General features: G+C 39.0%; 3 protein-coding genes across 3 annotated transcripts; all 3 read right to left on the bottom strand.

Moving 5' to 3' along the window:
- Window positions 1-1,003: 1,003 nt before the first annotated feature.
- Window positions 1,004-1,930, bottom strand: LOC111232270 (olfactory receptor 56A5-like). The gene has a single exon (XM_022759710.1). It carries the CDS (start codon window positions 1,928-1,930, stop codon window positions 1,004-1,006), a length of 927 nt encoding a protein of 308 aa, XP_022615431.1.
- A 3,388-nt stretch (window positions 1,931-5,318) lies between these two features.
- LOC111232268 (mu-type opioid receptor-like) lies at window positions 5,319-6,245 on the bottom strand. Its single transcript, XM_022759709.1, has one exon. The coding sequence runs from the start codon at window positions 6,243-6,245 to the stop codon at window positions 5,319-5,321; it is 927 nt and encodes a 308-aa protein (XP_022615430.1).
- A 3,260-nt stretch (window positions 6,246-9,505) lies between these two features.
- LOC111232267 (mu-type opioid receptor-like) lies at window positions 9,506-10,432 on the bottom strand. The gene has a single exon (XM_022759707.1). It carries the CDS (start codon window positions 10,430-10,432, stop codon window positions 9,506-9,508), a length of 927 nt encoding a protein of 308 aa, XP_022615428.1.
- Window positions 10,433-17,489: the final 7,057 nt, after the last annotated feature.

Genomic DNA, 17,489 nt, shown 5'->3' with positions numbered 1-17,489 from the left:
TGAAATATGTGTATTTTACATGTTTACCTATTTACAATCGCCCACTAAAGTATGCAGATAATATTAATTGAAAGAATTTATGGTGTATTATTTCTGTAATATCACACAGATATAATTACCTTATATTATAGTGTAAAAGGATTTGACATACTATATAGCTTGGAGATGCACATGTACATAGACATGTCACCAAGCCTTGTGATGTTGAATGATCACTCAGTCTATAAAGATTGGTTTAAAAACACAAACTCTGTACATACTTTAAGTATATTAAACAGCAGTTGTCTTTTTCGCTTGGTCTTGTAGTTTTAATAACGTGCATCTCATAAATTTTCCATATGTTTTGCAAAACAAACAAATCATAGAACATTTTAAATAATATACATATATTAACAGTAATGGCACAGAGAGCACCTATGAGGCATAGCAGCATTTACTGTAAACACAGTCTTCCCTAAGAAGTAGCCCCTACCTCTCATGAATTGTTGCTAGACTGAAATGCTACAGGGGTCCATAATCCCTAATAATAATAACAGAAACAAATTAACCAATTGAGGCAGCATTTGACCAACAACTCTACCACTACTGCTCTGCGAGGTGAAACGTTTTTGTCAACAGAGTCTGGTTGCAGTATAACAGCGGCTTCTGGTCAAACAAAAATGATCTCTCTCTTTAAGAATCCTTTCTATGATGCTGTCCCTAATAATAACAATCTGAGGCTGTCAGTGGCAAAAACAAGCACTTAAGTAGATTTATTCTGACTGTTGTTTACATTGCCGTTCTTGCTCAATACTGCACCAATTCCAAAGATTTTTGTTCCTTTCAATCATTTACAACAGAAAACATGGGAAAATAACGTCCCAAGGTCCAATAATTGCCATTTTACTATTTAGAAAGTGAATTACAAACATACAGAGTTATTTCCAATATGTTTTAATGAAATTAGAATTTAGTAAATTAAATGCAATGTGAATTTCGGTTAGAAGATTATTAGTCTAACTTGTCAAATAACATTTCTTTTAAATAGGCCAATGGAGGTATAGTTTTTCAGTGCTTGTGAAAAAATTTCATCTCTGAGGCCATAAATGAGAGGACTCAGACATCTTGGTGCAAGAAAAAACATTATGTAATTAAAGTACCTGACTTGAACAAACAACATGAAATTAATCTGAAGTATCCAGGCCTCTATAAATGGGCACAGCAGCTGGATGAGACAGAGAAGCAGCTGGAAACCATGAAGAACCACTGTTCTGAGTCCTTTCCATGTTGACTTTTTATCCTCTCCTGATGCAGCTTTGGCCACTTTCATTATTTTAATATAGGCGACAACAATAATTATGCACATGACCAAGAAGTAGAATTGTTGTACAGCAGACCTAATATGATCCTGCCACACATGAAAGCTAAACATTTCTAATGAACATATCTGATATTGTGTGTAGAAACTAAGGGATACTGATGCAAAGAACATGGAGAGAATAACGATGCAGGGCACAGAGCTGATGCCATGAACGATGAGGATACAGTGCACAGTTCTGCGTGTGGAGCACAGCTCTCCATGGCGCAGGGGCATGCAAATGGCCACGTAGCGCTCCAGGGTCATTGCTGTCAGAGTAACTGGTGTGAGTACAGAGCACAAAAGCACAAAAATAGAGATAATGACACACAACCAAACTTGCATGGTAAAGCGAAAATAGCTCAAGATGAGCAGGATATCAGAGATGAATAACATCAAACTATCTGACAGTAATGTAACAGCAAATAAGATGTAACGTGTTGTTGTGTAGAAGCACTCTCTCTTAAAAAAGGTGACGATGAGCAACAAGTTGATGCAGAGAAAAATCATCACCAGGATCTGCACAATCATGACCTGGTCATTGATCTGTCGTCGCACAGTCTCACCACCATCCAGTGAGTTGTTATCTGCCATTTATTTTCTAAGCAAACACAAGTTTTTGAGGCACTTGATTCCACCAAAAGTGGAATCAAGTGTCATTCTCTATTGCACCTGTCAACAGAAAGTTTGATTTTTGTTACAAAATGATCAAAGTTAAGTCTAATGTCAAGCCTCTCTGAATACAGCAGTTCACCAAACCCTCCATGTTATTCCAAAGATGAATCTCTTCTGCTAAGCACTGTGCAGCCTTCTGAGAGACGGCTGTGTCTGATGACTTAAAGACTAGTACATCTAAAAATAAAACTCACTGCTCACTACACTGTCGTCATCACCACTTACTGTTGTCCTGCTCATTAGCAATGTGTTGTTAGTGCTGCAGAGACTATGAAATGACCTCTAGGAGTCATGATTTGTTTTATTACTTTCTGCCTGCTTCACAGTTGGCTGACTGGCCTGCACCCAGATGTTAAGGCTTGAATCAGCTAATCTCCAGCTTGCACTCCAGTCAGCTGGCCCCTGGCCTGTTTGCCACCAGTCGGCATTCGTTGGGTAACCTTTGCCTCGCCTCCTACGTTCTTGTCTCCAGTCTGCTCGGCTAGCCCTCCAATCTGATCCTGAACCCGAAAACCTTGAACAGTCCCCTTTCCTTGGGTTTCACTTTTTGCCAGGAGGTATGTAGAGGTCGCAGGTCCCTGGAAAGAAACGTGGGTCTTCCCACATAGACTCAGCTGCTCAGTTCCAAAGAGACTCTATCCATTCCCACAGAGATTCATCTGCCCAAGGCCACAGAGCCTCTGATGCACAGTGATTCAGAGCCCGCCCTAACATGATCAATGCCCAGCTAGACCCTGAGTAGACCGTCCCCACCAATGTCTTCTCTGTTCCTACCCTGGGGGTCCTAGCCAATTGGACAACATCTGATTTCTCCAATCTAACTATTTACTGTTATGGAAATCTTGTGAGCTGATGATAGAAGTTTCAGGAGGAGAACCAGATGTCTTATTTTGAATCATTTATTGAAGGTTGCTCAATCAAGGAGAAAAGAGATGAGCAATATAAGCCTATTATGTTGTTATCCTTATGCCATGTCACACTCACTAAATGGTCAAATCAGGTTATTCTTCATGGAACCATACAACACCCATACATGTGTTAAGACTTTTGGATAAGTAATTCTAAACATTAAATCACATTTCCCTAAGTAATATTGTCTGTAACTATAAAATAATTTTGTCCTTTTTAGAGAAGATGTGTGTGAATCATGACCCTGTGGGTGTTACGGTTTGGGGATGTAATGTGTAGTGGACATACCTGGCTTGGCATCAGTCACAAGCCATTAAAGACGTTCATAGTAAGGACAGGTCGAGTTATGGACCCATAAATGTGACCTTCTTACTCTTCTCACCATCAAACTATTAAATTGATAGGAAACAAAGAGAAAGGATGCTTCTGTCACAAGCAGACCAGCTTTTAGCTCATCAGAGAGATGTACAATCAGACCATGGGTCAAATGGTCAGCTCCAGAGGATCAACAAATAGACTTTGAAGTAAAATTGGAGTAAACAACCAGAATCTCCATTTTGTAACAGTGAGACTCTTTACCGAAATGTAAAATAACGAAATGTAATATATAGATTTTAAGACAATATCCTTCATGTGACCATACTGTCAGCATCCCTCACACAATGTAACAGACATTAAAGACATTCACAGTGTCTTTATCACTATTATTATAGTGAAAGGGCTGTTGTGTAATCCACATTTATTTACCATTAAACTTCAGGATCGATTAACCACTTTGTATTATGTTAAATTAAGATTTTGAAGGATGTAATATGAAATCCACATCTGTATTGTTCCCCTCTGCCATAGTTAGTGCCATTCGATTTATATGTTGTTTCATTAAATGTTTTATTGTGATGGTGGAAGGCGGATGTGTGATATTTAAGTAAACTCCAGATTAAACAATTCAAAAGAGCTATAGGTAATTATTCTCCTCTCTAGTTGAAACTAAAGGGTGTGAACCAGCCCCTAGAGAGTAAAACTGCTGTGATCACTTCACACATCGCTTTTTGGCTACATGCCAGTCTACAGTTTTCTCACTTAATTTCTCCTTTATCACTTTTGTTCACGCGTGTTGCTCATGTCCAAAGTAACTTTTTCTTTGTCTAAACACTATTTAATTTTTACAAGACAGGTCAAAACCAGCTGAATCAAATCAGAAATGCCTCTGAATATTTATATATATTTAAATATATTTATATATTTAATTATCACAATTTCATTTTGCAGAGTAAAAGTTATAAAGTTATATAGCAAAGGTTAAGTACATTAGAGTTTTATTTCGCATCAACTCACAAGAGACGCAGGCAGATAACACGATCTGCCCACGACGACCTACAGAGAAGCCTACAAGGAAATCAGGGGTGCCCAAGACAGAAAGTCTGCAGACAGACTTCACTAAAGCTGAAACCACTGAGAGACACCGGCAGAACTGTCACCTTGGTAACAGACGATGCCTCCAGGAGGATCTACCCAGAGTCCGCTGTCGAAGGTTATTGCTTGGGTTTCAGCAAAGGGTCTGCAGCTACAGAGCAACTCACAGTGGGCGAGGTATTAATATTTTGCTCATGACTTGGCTGATGTCAAGATAAATTATCGTTTTAACCACCAAAAAATCATTCGTAGACATAGAAACATTAGTAGTACCATTTAGTAGTATAGCAATTGCCCAATTCATTGCACCGTTCATTTTATCAGCTGTTGCTTGTTCTGCTCCAATTTCCATCTTAATGGTTATCAGACATATACTCTGTAGTTAGCAGTATACTTAATAAATCTTTTTATTTAAACTCAGTCATTGTCCTGTTGTGTTCCTTTGGAGTAGAGACTGGAGAGCCATTGAATAGAGAAGTAATCAGTCAAGATCATATTAATCAATAAATTCACTTATCAAAGAATTTGACAGCATGTGATTTCTCAAAGCTAACTATTGATACCATGAAGCAAACAGGCATTCTGCCTGAAGAATACAAAAGCCAACTTCAACAACCCTCAATCCTACCAGCTCAATTAAATTACTTCTTGAAGATTTTTGACTACAGTTTACGTAGACAAAGTTCACAAACAACTATCTACAGTATACTATATATATCACTGCAGGACTGACAGTAACGACTGACTGTTTATAAATCAGCAATATGGACAAAGTGATGTTTAATTAAATTACATGCTGCATCTTCCATCTAAAGGCAAAGGTGCTAAACTATTTATAAAAACTTCATGACTGATGGCTACCAAGCACCTCACTGATTAGTCTAATTATTCAAGCAGTCAACCGTTAAGCTCATTCAAGATCTATACTTGTCATAGATGAACAATTACATACAGACAGTGACTAACTGTTACTATAATTCAAATGTCAAATAATATTTCTTTTACACAAGCCAGAGGAGACATAGTTTTTCAGTGCATGAAAGAAAACTTCATCCCTGAGGCCATAAATTAGAGGACTCAGACATCTTGGTGCAAGATAAAACATTACGTAGTTAGCATACCTGACATTATAAAATAAACTATAATCAATCTGAAACAAAGCAGCTTCTATGAACGGGCACCACAGCTGGATGATACAGAGCAGCAGCTGAAAACCATGAAGAGCCACTGTTCTGAGCCCTTTCTTTGATGACTTTTTATCTTCTCCTGATGCAGCTCTGGCCACTTTCATTATTTTACCATAGGAGAAAACAATGATGATGCACATAATCAAAAACTGGAATTGATATACAGCTGATCTAAGATGTTGCTGCCATATGTAAAACATAAACACCTCCACTGAACATAACTGATATTGTTTGTAAAAGTTCAGGGATGCTGATACAAAGAAGGTGGAGAGAATAACAATGCAGGGCACAGAGCTGAGGCAATGGATGATGAGGATGCAGTGAATAGTATTGCGTGTGGAGCACAGCTCTCCATGGCGCAGGGGCATGCAAATGGCCACGTAGCGCTCCAGGGTCATTGCTGTCAGAGTAACTGGTGTGACTGTAACATACACAAGTACCACAACAGAGATAATGATACACAACCAAACTTGAATAGTAATATGAAAATGGGTGAAAATGACAAGGATATTAGACATTAATAACAAGAAACTATCTGACAGTAATGTAACAGCAAATAGGATGTAGCGTGTAGTTGTGTAGAAGCACTCTTTTTTTGAAAAGGTTATGATGAGCAACAAGTTGATGCAGAGAAAAATTATCACCAGGATCTGCACAGTAACAATCTGGTCTTTGATCTGATTCTGCAAGGACTCACCACCAGGCAGTGAATTGTTATCTGCCATATATCTGTTTTCTAAGCAAACACAGAGGAAGTTTTAGCCAGTGCAAAAAGTCCATTAAAGTGTCTTCATCAAAAACAAAACTGGATTCTAAATGATGTATGTCCAATTTCAATCTTCTGTGAAGTGATACGATGGTGGATCAATACAGCCGTTTCCCAAATCCTCTATGCTGTTTCAGAGAGTAATATTGTCTGCTGAGCTCTCTGCAGCCTTCTGTGAGAGTTCTGCATGATTATGACTTTAAAGGCTAGAACATCCAAAAATAACACCAGATGAAACGTTACTTATTAGTATCATCATCACCACATAAAACTCTAGTAGTCTCTCTTATTGGCTGTCTGTAGTTACATAGACGGAGCACTGCAGACTCTAAAGTGACCTCAGAAGTTATGCTCATTTAATTTACTTCCAAAAGAGTATTATTATTCAATAGGTCCTGTTTTCCTAAAATGGCCTATGCATGTCTTCTATTTAAACATGACTTCGAACACTTCTACACACAATCTGCTTATCATGATTTGTGACTCTTTTAGTGGGAAAGAATTAGTCTAATTACTAATTTTGAGTTGGCTTGAAATTACTTTTATGAAGGGTTTAATGGCAATACAAACTGACTTGACCCTTTCTGTAAATTCAGGGTGAAAGGACAATGCAATCACTGGATTTCAAATGAATTATCTTGCCTTCTTAAAGAGAGAGATGTACCCTGGGCTAGGGCAAGGAAAACAACATTAGAGCTTGACTTCTCTGTATTTTAGACAACTCAGAAATGGATGCACAAATCTGTTTAAAAAAGCTATGAATGAATTTTATCTCACAGAAATGATGAAAAACGTAAATGATCCAAGGTATTTTTGGAAGAATGTGACATATTCTGGTACTGTGGATTGCAGTGAGCTCCCATCACATATTGCTGATGGCTCCCATTTCCTGACCGATAAGACAGACATTCTGAATAGATTTACCAAGTATTGTACACCAGCAGGCTCTCAACTTGAGGCCTTTTGAACCTTAAATGTAGGAAATGGTAAAATTACCCATAGTAATGGTGAAACAGCTATAGCCTAAAACTGTTATGCAGGTTCATAAAGCACTTAAAACACTACTATAGCCTACTAGTGGGCCTTGAGACCACAGGAGTGTATATGCTCCCAAATATCACATTGGAGCAATTTTGCACCTTAAACTAGAGAATGAGTGCTTTCCAGCAAGCCCCTGTTTGTCCATGTGAGTCACTTACATCAGCCGATCAACTAATATGTAAAGTTAGGAAGGTTTTGGATACTCTCACCATTTGCCTGGCGCATTGCTACTCTTCATCTGTATGTATATCGATCAGTTTTCTTCCACCATCTTTGCTAGTGATGTCTGGAGGCACGTCAGTGAATTGGACATTCCTACTAGCACCAGTGTGTGCTGTCACGGCCAATCAGAGTGTCTCGATGAGGCCACAGCTGTCATCTGGTCAGCCAGGGAGAGTGAAGCGCCACTGAAGAGAGAGGCTGCAGAATGAGGGTGGTTTTATAGCTCTGAGCACGGCAGGCCCATGTGTAGCTCATGCAGCTGGTGACCCTCCATTCAGCACCTGTAAAACACAGCTAAAGAAACAAGGACACCCAGTGTCTGGGCAGTAGGGGTCATCTTCCTTGTTTAGACTGACGGACTACTTTAACACAACACCAGATTCTTAGGTTAAAACAACAGGTACAATGATGATCTTGAGGCCACAAGTCTGTGCAGCCATCTCAGCACTGTAGGCTTTAAAAATCGACATTTGAGAAGCCATGTTCTCCCACTCCACCCCGGGATGCAGGTAAAATTATGCCTCACAGACAGGATGAGCTCAGCTAAACACCTGGTCTAACTCACCAGAAGATGGTAACCAGTGAACTGCTCTGCTCCTCCATGTTATAAGTACACAGTGTAATTAAAACATAATGAAATCAATAGAAAATGGCTGGAATGATTTTATTTGGAAAGTTATAAGTGTTCCAAAAAGCATATAAAAACAGATTTCATATTGTTAAAAAGGGCAATGTCTTCAGTTTCCATTTACATAATATACACCACATTTCAGCTTTAAAACCCTCAGCATTACAAAATTATTAACAATATATACGTACATACACACCAGTGTTAGGGCTTCTGGTGCAAACACAGACAGACAAAATTTTAGACAGCAGACGAAATGTGTAAGACCTTTTGACAGAGGGGAAAAACTCAGAAGCATCAGATTTCTCACTATTTACTGTGTGGAAATCATGTGAGATGATGAAAGACGGTTCAGGAGGAGACCCGCTTGAAGAATTTACTGAAGCTTGATCGATCAAGGAAAAAAGAGATGAGCAGTACAAGTTAACAGATAAGGTGGAATGCTACTTGTATTGTCCTAATGCCACATGACACTTACTATACGTTCAAATAAGGTGATTGTTCATCACACATCCTCATCACACCCATACATATGTAAACTATTGGGTAACTAATTTTAAATGTGAAATTATGTTTACCTATAAGTCACATTTTGTGGAACAATGAAATGCCTTCATCCTTGTTGTGTATAAATCATGATCCTGAGGGGTGTTATCGTTATGGGGTGTTATGACAATTTACCAGAGACTCTTCGCCTATCTCTGCGGGTCTGTGTTAAACCCTTGATGCTAAGGTAACTGCCAATGGGGACTGGGCACTATCGGCTATGGTAGAAATAAAGAATGAACTATTGCTTACAATAAGAGACCTGTGTGTGACCTGTGGAAAAACATGGCCTAATACTACATAGAAACCTAAAGACCTAATGATAAAGGAAAAAAATACAGAAATAAAGAAAAACCATGCTGTTTCTCAAAGATCACTATTTAATACCATGAACCAAAGAAGCATGTTGCATTGGAAACAAAGAAACCAAAAGCAACGACCCTCATTCCCTCCATCTTAACTGATTTTCTTCTTGAAGATGTTGACTGCAGTTCACGAACAACACCCATATTATATGTGTGGATGCGAGACTGGCATTAAAATGAACCAGTTTATCACTCACAGGAAAATTATGCAAATTACACTGAACAACATGGAAACAGCCACCAGGTACCTCACTGATTATGATTACTCATTACAATATCACCTGATAATTATCCATCATCACAAATACTGCGGTTTTATGGCAAAATTCATGAGCATCATTAACCCAAGTTCAACATCCATGCCTGTCACAGATAAACACTTGCACACAAACAGTGACTAACTGTGATTCTAATTAATTAAATAGTATTTCTTTTGCACAAGCGAAAGGAGACATAGTTTTTCAGTGTATGAAAGAAAGCTTCATCTCTGAGGCCATAAATGAGAGGACTCAGACATCTTGGTGCAAGAAAAAACATTATGTAGTTACCATATCTGACATTATTGAATAAAATAAAATCAATCTGAAACAAAGCAGCTTCTATGAACGGGCACCACAGCTGGATGAGACAGAGCAGCAGCTGAAAACCATGAAGAGCCACTGTTCTGAGCCCTTTCTTTGATGACTTTTTATCTTCTCCTGATGCAGCTTTGGCCACTTTCATTATTTTCACATAAGAGAAAACAAGGATGATACACATAATCAAAAACTGGAATTGATATACAGCTGACCGAAGATGTTGCTGCCATATGTAAAACATAAACACCTCTACTGAACATAACTGATATTGTTTGTAAAAGCTCAGGGATGCTGATACAAAGAAGGTGGAGAGAATAACAATGCAGGGCAAAGAGCTGAGGCAATGGATGATGAGGATGCAGTGAATAGTATTGCGTGTGGAGCACAGCTCTCCATGGCGCAGGGGCATGCAAATGGCCACGTAGCGCTCCAGGGTCATTGCTGTCAGAGTAACTGGTGTGACTGTAACATACACAAGTACCACAACAGAGATAATGATACACAACCAAACTTGAATAGTAATATGAAACTGGGCGAAGATGACAAGGATATTAGACATGAATAACAAGAAACTATCTGACAGTAATGTAACAGCAAATAGGATGTAGCGTGTAGTTGTGTAGAAGCACTCTTTTGTGAAAAAGATGACGATGAGCAACAAGTTGATGCAGAGAAAAATTATCACCAGGATCTGCACAGTAACAATCTGGTCTTTGATCTGATTCTGCAAGGACTCACCACCAGGCAGTGAATTGTTATCTGCCATATATCTGTTTTCTAAGCAAACACAGAGGAAGTTTTAGCCAGTGCAAAAAGTCCATTAAAGTGTCTACATCAAAAACTAAATTGGATTCCTTATACAAAATATATGTTCACTTTCGATCTTCTCTGAAGTGACACGATGGTGGAGTAAATACATCAGTTTACCAAACCCTACAAGCTGCTATAGAGAGTTATTGTCTGCTGAGCTCTGTGCAGCCTTCAGAGAGGGCTGTGCATGATGATGACTTTAAAGGCTAGAACATCCAAAAATAACACCAAATGAAACTTCTCTTCACCAGTGTTGTCATCGCCACATAAAACTCTAGTAGTCTCTCTCATTGGCTGTTTGTATTTACAGAGACGGAGCACTGCATACTCTAAAGTGACCTCAGAAGTTGTGCTCATTCAAGTTTACTTCCAATAGAATATTACTGTACAACAAGTCCTGCTTTCCAAAAATTATTCAAGTTGTGAATGAGGCCCAATCCCATTCCTCATTTTTACCCCTACCCTTTCCCCTACCCCTTGCTCCTTGGAACTGAGTTACAAGGGGTAGTGGTTGAAATCTACCCCTACAAAATGGGACACCCCTTTAAGAACATGATACGTCATAAAAAGCAGTGCATTCATGCATTGCCTAAATAACGCTAAATCACGTTGACATGACCATTTATTCGAGGGAGATTGAAAATCATGGACAAACACGATTCTTTCGCAACTTAAATTTCACGCATAAATTGATCAATTGATAAAGAAAACAAAAAAACACTGATATATTACCAGGCTATTGTTAGCGATGCTCTGTAGGCAGCCCTGACAGTCTGCATTGATATAGGAGAGGAAAAGTTCAGCAAACTTGCTGCTGGGTGTCAGTTAAATTTAGGTTGTCATATGCAATCAAATGGAGTGCAGCATTAAAACATGCCAAAATGTGGGATTGTCATGCACAAATCAGTAATAAAGATGTAACGTTAATGTTAGCTAACGTTACCATGAGCTAGATAGCTACCGAGACATCAGCATACTACTAGCAGTTTAGTTTTTTTTGCGGCTTTTATGAAGAAAAGGACCATATTTCATTGAAACAACATTAAACTAAGACAATACAATAGTTGTCGTAATTTTTAAATCTTTCTTAACAGAGAAAATACATTTGTGAGTTTCTTTGGTCGCTTTGGTCGGATCCACGGCCATCTTGCCAGTGATTTGCAAGACATTCTGGGAAATATCTAATGACAGTCCATTTGAAGTGTGCCCCTGAAAAATCTTCGTTTGAAGGGCCAGTTAGCTATTACACTTCACCCTAACCCTCTATCTCAACAAGAATCGGGACACCCTACACCTCAACGTGAACGCGCAAAACGGCGGGGTAAGGCTAAGTGGTAGGGGCAAGGTGTGAAATGGGATTGAGCCCAAGAATAAAGGTCTAGGCATGTCGTCTTTTTAAACATGACTTGAAACACTTTTGTTAACAGGCTCTTTATGTTCATCTGTTTATCTTTGAGTGGGACAGAATTAGTCTAATTGCTGATGTAAAGTTGGCATGGAATTACTCTTATGAAGGGTTTAATGGCATTACAGACCGACATGACCCCTTCTGTAAATTCAGGGTGAAAGGACAATGCAATCCCTGGTTTTCAAATGAATGATCTTGTCTTCTTAAAGGGAGAGATAAAGTCGGGGCTAGGGTAAGGAACACAAAATGCTTCAAAGAGCCAAGGAAGTTTTGGAAAAATGTGACACATTCTGGTAGTGCAGATTGCAATGAGCTCCCATGATAAGGCAGATATTCTGAATTGTTTTAACAAGCATGTACATTAGAAGGTTCTTTATTCAATACCTTTTCAACCTTTAATGTGTGAAATACTGATATTTCCCATAGTAATGGTGTGAAACAGGTTTAGCCTAAAACTTTTTCTGTTATACAGGTCCATAAAGCGCTTAGAAAAGGGTAACCCCTGCATACCAGTAGGCCCTGATAATCTGAAACTGTATCTACTACGTATCACTGCAGACTTTACTGCAGAGAGCCCTCAGTTCCGAGTAAATACTGGCTGATATCTAAACTTCCAAATGCAGACAACGATTTAGAAATACTGTTGATGAAAAACAGTTTTGAAATTCAAACAATGTTTTAACCTTGTTTTCAATCACATTTTAGAAAAACACATATTACACTAACAGCACCCATGAATTAGTAAACGATTTTATTGAGTCACTGGATAGTAAGGAATATTATGCAGTACTGTTTATCTATGTAAGAAAAGTGTTTGACACTATAAACCACTCTATACTGCAAGAAAAGCTAAAGCTGGTTCGAAAATTACCCCAGATTATTCCAATTATTATTTATAATTATCACAGATACTGTGGTTTATACTGTGGAAGCATAATAGAAGCAATAGGAGGTGGGTGGATTGACTTTATTTGTAATGTTTACAAGTGCTCCAAAAAGTAGATAAAAACAGATTTCATATTCTCATGAAGGGCAAAGTTCTTAGTTTCCATTTACAAAATATACACCACACTTCAGCAAACCCTCAGCATTGCAAAATTATTAAGGAGGTATAAATTATATAATATAATAATTATATAATTTTGAGTTTGGGAGACATAAAATGCAAGTAACTATTCATTTTACATTTCTCTCCAGCCATTTTGTGAATGAAAAGCCAACAACAAGGACCATCAGTCCCTTCATCTTGATTGTACTGCAGATTGAAGATGTTTTCAATGCATTGTACATAAACAAAGTTCACAAACAAAATACCAATATTATAAGTGTCACTGTGTGACTGTAACTAACATTATCCAGTTTATCACTCACAGGAAAACAGCAACTTAGACTCAACAACATGAACACAGGGGTGCTTACTGGAGAATTACATAACATGCTGCATTTTCCATATTAAGCCATAACTGTGCTGCACTATGTATAAAAACTTCATGACTGATGTCTGCCAAGCATCTCACTGTTTATCATTACTCATTACAGTATCATGCAGGACCTGATACTGATCCATCATCACAGATACTGTGGTTTTGTGGTAAAACACCTGGCAACCCAATGGAGACATTAGGATAGAAGCCATAGAGAGTGGCGTGGACTGACGTTTATTATGTAATGTTTTACAAGTCTTGTCTCTAAACAGAGTAGATAAAAACGAGATTTCATTATATCTCAGTCATCGAAAGGACAGAAGTCTGTAGTTTCCAGTTTAACGAAGCTGATACACGCCACGTTCAGGCAAACCACTGCAGTTCACTGCAGAAATTAGGATAGGAGTAAGGGATAGTGATTATATAGTATCCAATTAAATTGATATAAGTACTTTTGAGTTTGGGAACATATAATGCAAGTAACTATTCATTGTGTACATGTTCTCTCCAGCCCCAGTTGGTTCGACGCTGTCCAGCGGGTGACCTCGCCTGCTCACGTCCGAGAATTGGATGCTGAGGAATAGGGCTCCAGCCTCCTCGGCGACCCACTGGGACGCGATAAGCGGGTAGAAAATGGAGGTGGATGGAGTTGATTTCTTCTCCAGCCATTTGTGTGATGAAAAGCCAACAACAAGGACCATCAGTCCCTTCATCTTAATTGTACTGCAGATTGAAGATGTTTTCAATGCATTGTACATAAACAAAGTTCACAAACAAAATAACCAATATTATAAGTGTACTGTGTGACTGTAACTAACATTATCCAGTTTATCACTCACGGAAACAGCAACTTAGACTCAACAACTGAAACACAGGGGCTTACTGGAGAATTACATAACATGCGCATTTTCCTCATAGTTTTCTAAGCAAACACAGAGGAAGTTTTAGCCAGTGCAAAAAGTCCATTAAAGTGTCTACATCAAAAACTAAATTGGATTCCTTATACAAAATATATGTCTAATATTGATCTTCTTTGAAGTGACACGATGGTGGAGTAAATACATCAGTTTACCAAACCCTACAAGCTGCTACAGAGTTATTGTCTGCTGGGCTCTGTGCTGCCTTCTGAGAGGGCTGTGCATGATGATGACTTTAAAGGCTAGAACATCCAAAAATAACACCAAATGAAACTTCACTTCACCAGTGTTGTCATCGCCACATAAAACTCTAGTAGTCTCTCTCATTGGCTGTTTGTATTTACAGAGACGGAGCACTGCATACTCTAAAGTGACCTCAGAAGTTGTGCTCATTCAAGTTTACTTCCAATAGAATATTACTGTACAAGTCCTGCTTTCCAAAAATTATTCAAAAAAGAAAAAAGGTCTGGGCCGGTCTTCTTTTTAAACATGACTTGAAACACTTTCGTTAACAAGCTTTTCATGTTCATCTGTTTGTCTTTGAGTGGGACAGAATTAGTCTAATTGCTGATGTAAAGTTGGCATTGGATTACTCTTATGAAGGGTTTAATGGCATTACAGACCGACATGACCCCTTCTGTAAATTCAGGGTAAAAGGACAATGCAATCCCTGGTTTTCAAATCAATGATCTTGTCTTCTTAAAGGGAGAGATGTAGTCGGGGCTAGGGTAAGGAACACAAAATGCTTCAATGAGCCAAGGAAGTTTTGGAAAAATGTGACATATTCTGGTAAAGAAGAGATTTTTGAAGATGACCTGTATGATTTATCCTCCCCTTGTGTGCTGGTACGCCTGTCAGCTATCCTTTGGCCTGCTGGCCACCAGCCTCATGCGTTGAGTAACATGCAAAAAAAACATTCCATCTTTATGGTTCCTGGTAGCTGCCACAAAAGAACCATGACAGACATGATGAAACTATTCATAAACTCAGTCTAACATTTAATTGTGTGGTCAGTTATAGTTGACCCATGTATGTAAATTTGCCATCGTAGGAACAGTGATAAGATAGTGACCTTAGATATGATAGGCCATGTTTCCACTCCACCTCAGGATGCAGGTAAAGTTATACCTCACAGACAGGATCCGCTCAGCTAAACACCTGGTGTAACTCACTAGCAGATGGTAACCAGTGAACTGCTATGTTCCTCCATGTCACATGCACACAGTGTTATTAATGTAGCGTTAACGCCATATTTTAGGATTTACTCTCGTTGAAATGGGGCACCAGTCCTCTAGGAGGACAACAATGAATTACTTCATTGCCAAATTTATCAATCTCATATCGGAAGCCATGACTTCTCGATTCAATGGATTTCCAGTCTCTACATCAAAAGAATACAACAGGACAACAACTGGGTCTAAATAAAGGAGTTTATTTAACTAAACTACTATCTACAGAGTAAATGCAAGGTGTAATAATCATAAAGATGAAAATAATAAGGAAATGAGCAGTGTGATGAGTTGGCAATGGTGGGAGAGGATATGTTATGGCTATACACTATGGCTATACAGCTAATGATACTACATCTACGAATTAGGTTTGATGATTAAATATTGCTATATTTCGACATCAACCCAGTCATGAGCAGAGTGTTAAGACCGGCCCACTGTGAGTTGCGCTGTAGCTGAAGACCCTCGGCTGGAACCCAGGTGGCTGTGGTTGCCGTGGTAACCCTGGAGACGCGGGATCTAGGTGGATTCTCCTGGAGGCCGTGTCCCGTTATCACGATGACGGATTCTGCCGGTGTCTCAGCGATTCAGCTCTGGAGGAGTTTGCCAGGAGACTTTCTGTGTCGGGCACTCTTGATTTCTGCTCGGCTTCTCTGCAGGCGGTCGTGCAGATGTTATCTGCCGGCGTCTCTTGCGGGTTGATGCGAAATAACTCTAATGCTCTTCACTTTGGCTGGATAACTTTAGAGGAGACTGGCGTTGACCAGATAACTCTAAAGTTGTCAAAATCTTCAAAAAGGAAAACTTGATGATGATTAAAAGTTACAAAAATTAAATCTGAGAGCACTCTGTTGCTTTGGGGGTTCAGGTTGGTCTTGACCTTGCTATAGAAAAAAGATTCGCGCATAGTAGACAAAAATCATGTACTTGTCTTGGGGGGGGGGTGGCAAAGAAAAATAAAAGAAATTAATCGAAATCAGTGCAAATGACTAGAGGTCATGAAGTTTGTGCTAGGCAGCTTAGAGTTAAAGGAGTTCAACAAGTGGCTACCAGAAGACCGGGCCGTTTCGGGGACTCCTCAACTGAGCTTTGGAAGAGCAAAAGATCTGTTCCAGGCTTCCTAGGGTCTGTCTGCAAATCGTTCCTCCTTCTCCAGCAATCTTGCCCTTGTCTTTAGGTCATTGGCTTTGCTTAGGCTTTTTTGGCTTTTGGCTTTGGGCAATATGTGAATTGTGACAACTGTTTTAATTAATCCCTCTGGGGGCTGGCGTGTGTTTCACATGGGCACGGCACCATCTCCCTTCTTGTGTTCCCACTTAAGCAGAGAGTATTCCAACACTGACTCTTTAGAAATAATTAAATCTAGGAGTTTAAAACCCTTTTTATAAACTCCCCGACATCCATCTTCCCACCATAGAACCCGAGACCAAAAAGATTTAGTGAAAATAACAATAAAACTATTTGCCGCTAATAATGGAGAGGAGGAAGTAATAGGAAGTGTTGATTCATTCATATTATCATCCTGCAAGGCTAGGTTGAAGACCTGGAATAATTAAGACAAAGTGGTTAACTGATCCAAAAATAACAATGTAAAACAATTTCCCAATAGCTAATAGTCCTACAAATACTCAAAATATGGACTTAAAACCGAAGGCCATTCTCGACTGGCTGTCAATAAGTTGAATAATAATATGGACATTCTCTGGGAAATGTCATGTTTTAGTGTGTTAGACCGCTAGTGCTCGCCCGTCCTCACCGTTTGTCGTGAAGGGATGTTGCTGACAAACTGGTCAGCATGAAAGGATCAACTGTCCCTTTTATAAAATCTTACCAACTAGTTACAATTCACACAGGATGTACTACTCATGGGATAGAAGTTTGGGTAAAACTAAATGCAGCTAAGGAAGAAATCTCATCGCATGATATAGGGCGACCATACTACAGTTAGAATAGTTTAATTTTAAAAATATACATTCTTTGTGCCTAGACTGGGGTGTCGAAATGAAAAGAAGTGTCTGGGCCTGGTTCAACAAAC

This window comes from Seriola dumerili, unplaced genomic scaffold (genome assembly GCF_002260705.1).
Source record: "Seriola dumerili isolate Sdu_G_001 unplaced genomic scaffold, Sdu_1.0 BDQW01000330.1, whole genome shotgun sequence".
NCBI lineage: Eukaryota > Metazoa > Chordata > Actinopteri > Carangiformes > Carangidae > Seriola > Seriola dumerili.
The sequence above is the reverse complement of the archived record's forward strand: the minus strand, read 5'-3'. Positions and strand labels throughout refer to the sequence as shown.

Excerpts from the sequence above, each read along its gene's own strand:
- LOC111232270 (XM_022759710.1), bottom strand. The coding sequence starts at position 1,930 with ATGGCAGATAACAACTCACTGGATGGTGGTGAGACTGTGCGACGACAG.
- LOC111232268 (XM_022759709.1), bottom strand. The coding sequence starts at position 6,245 with ATGGCAGATAACAATTCACTGCCTGGTGGTGAGTCCTTGCAGAATCAG.
- LOC111232267 (XM_022759707.1), bottom strand. The coding sequence starts at position 10,432 with ATGGCAGATAACAATTCACTGCCTGGTGGTGAGTCCTTGCAGAATCAG.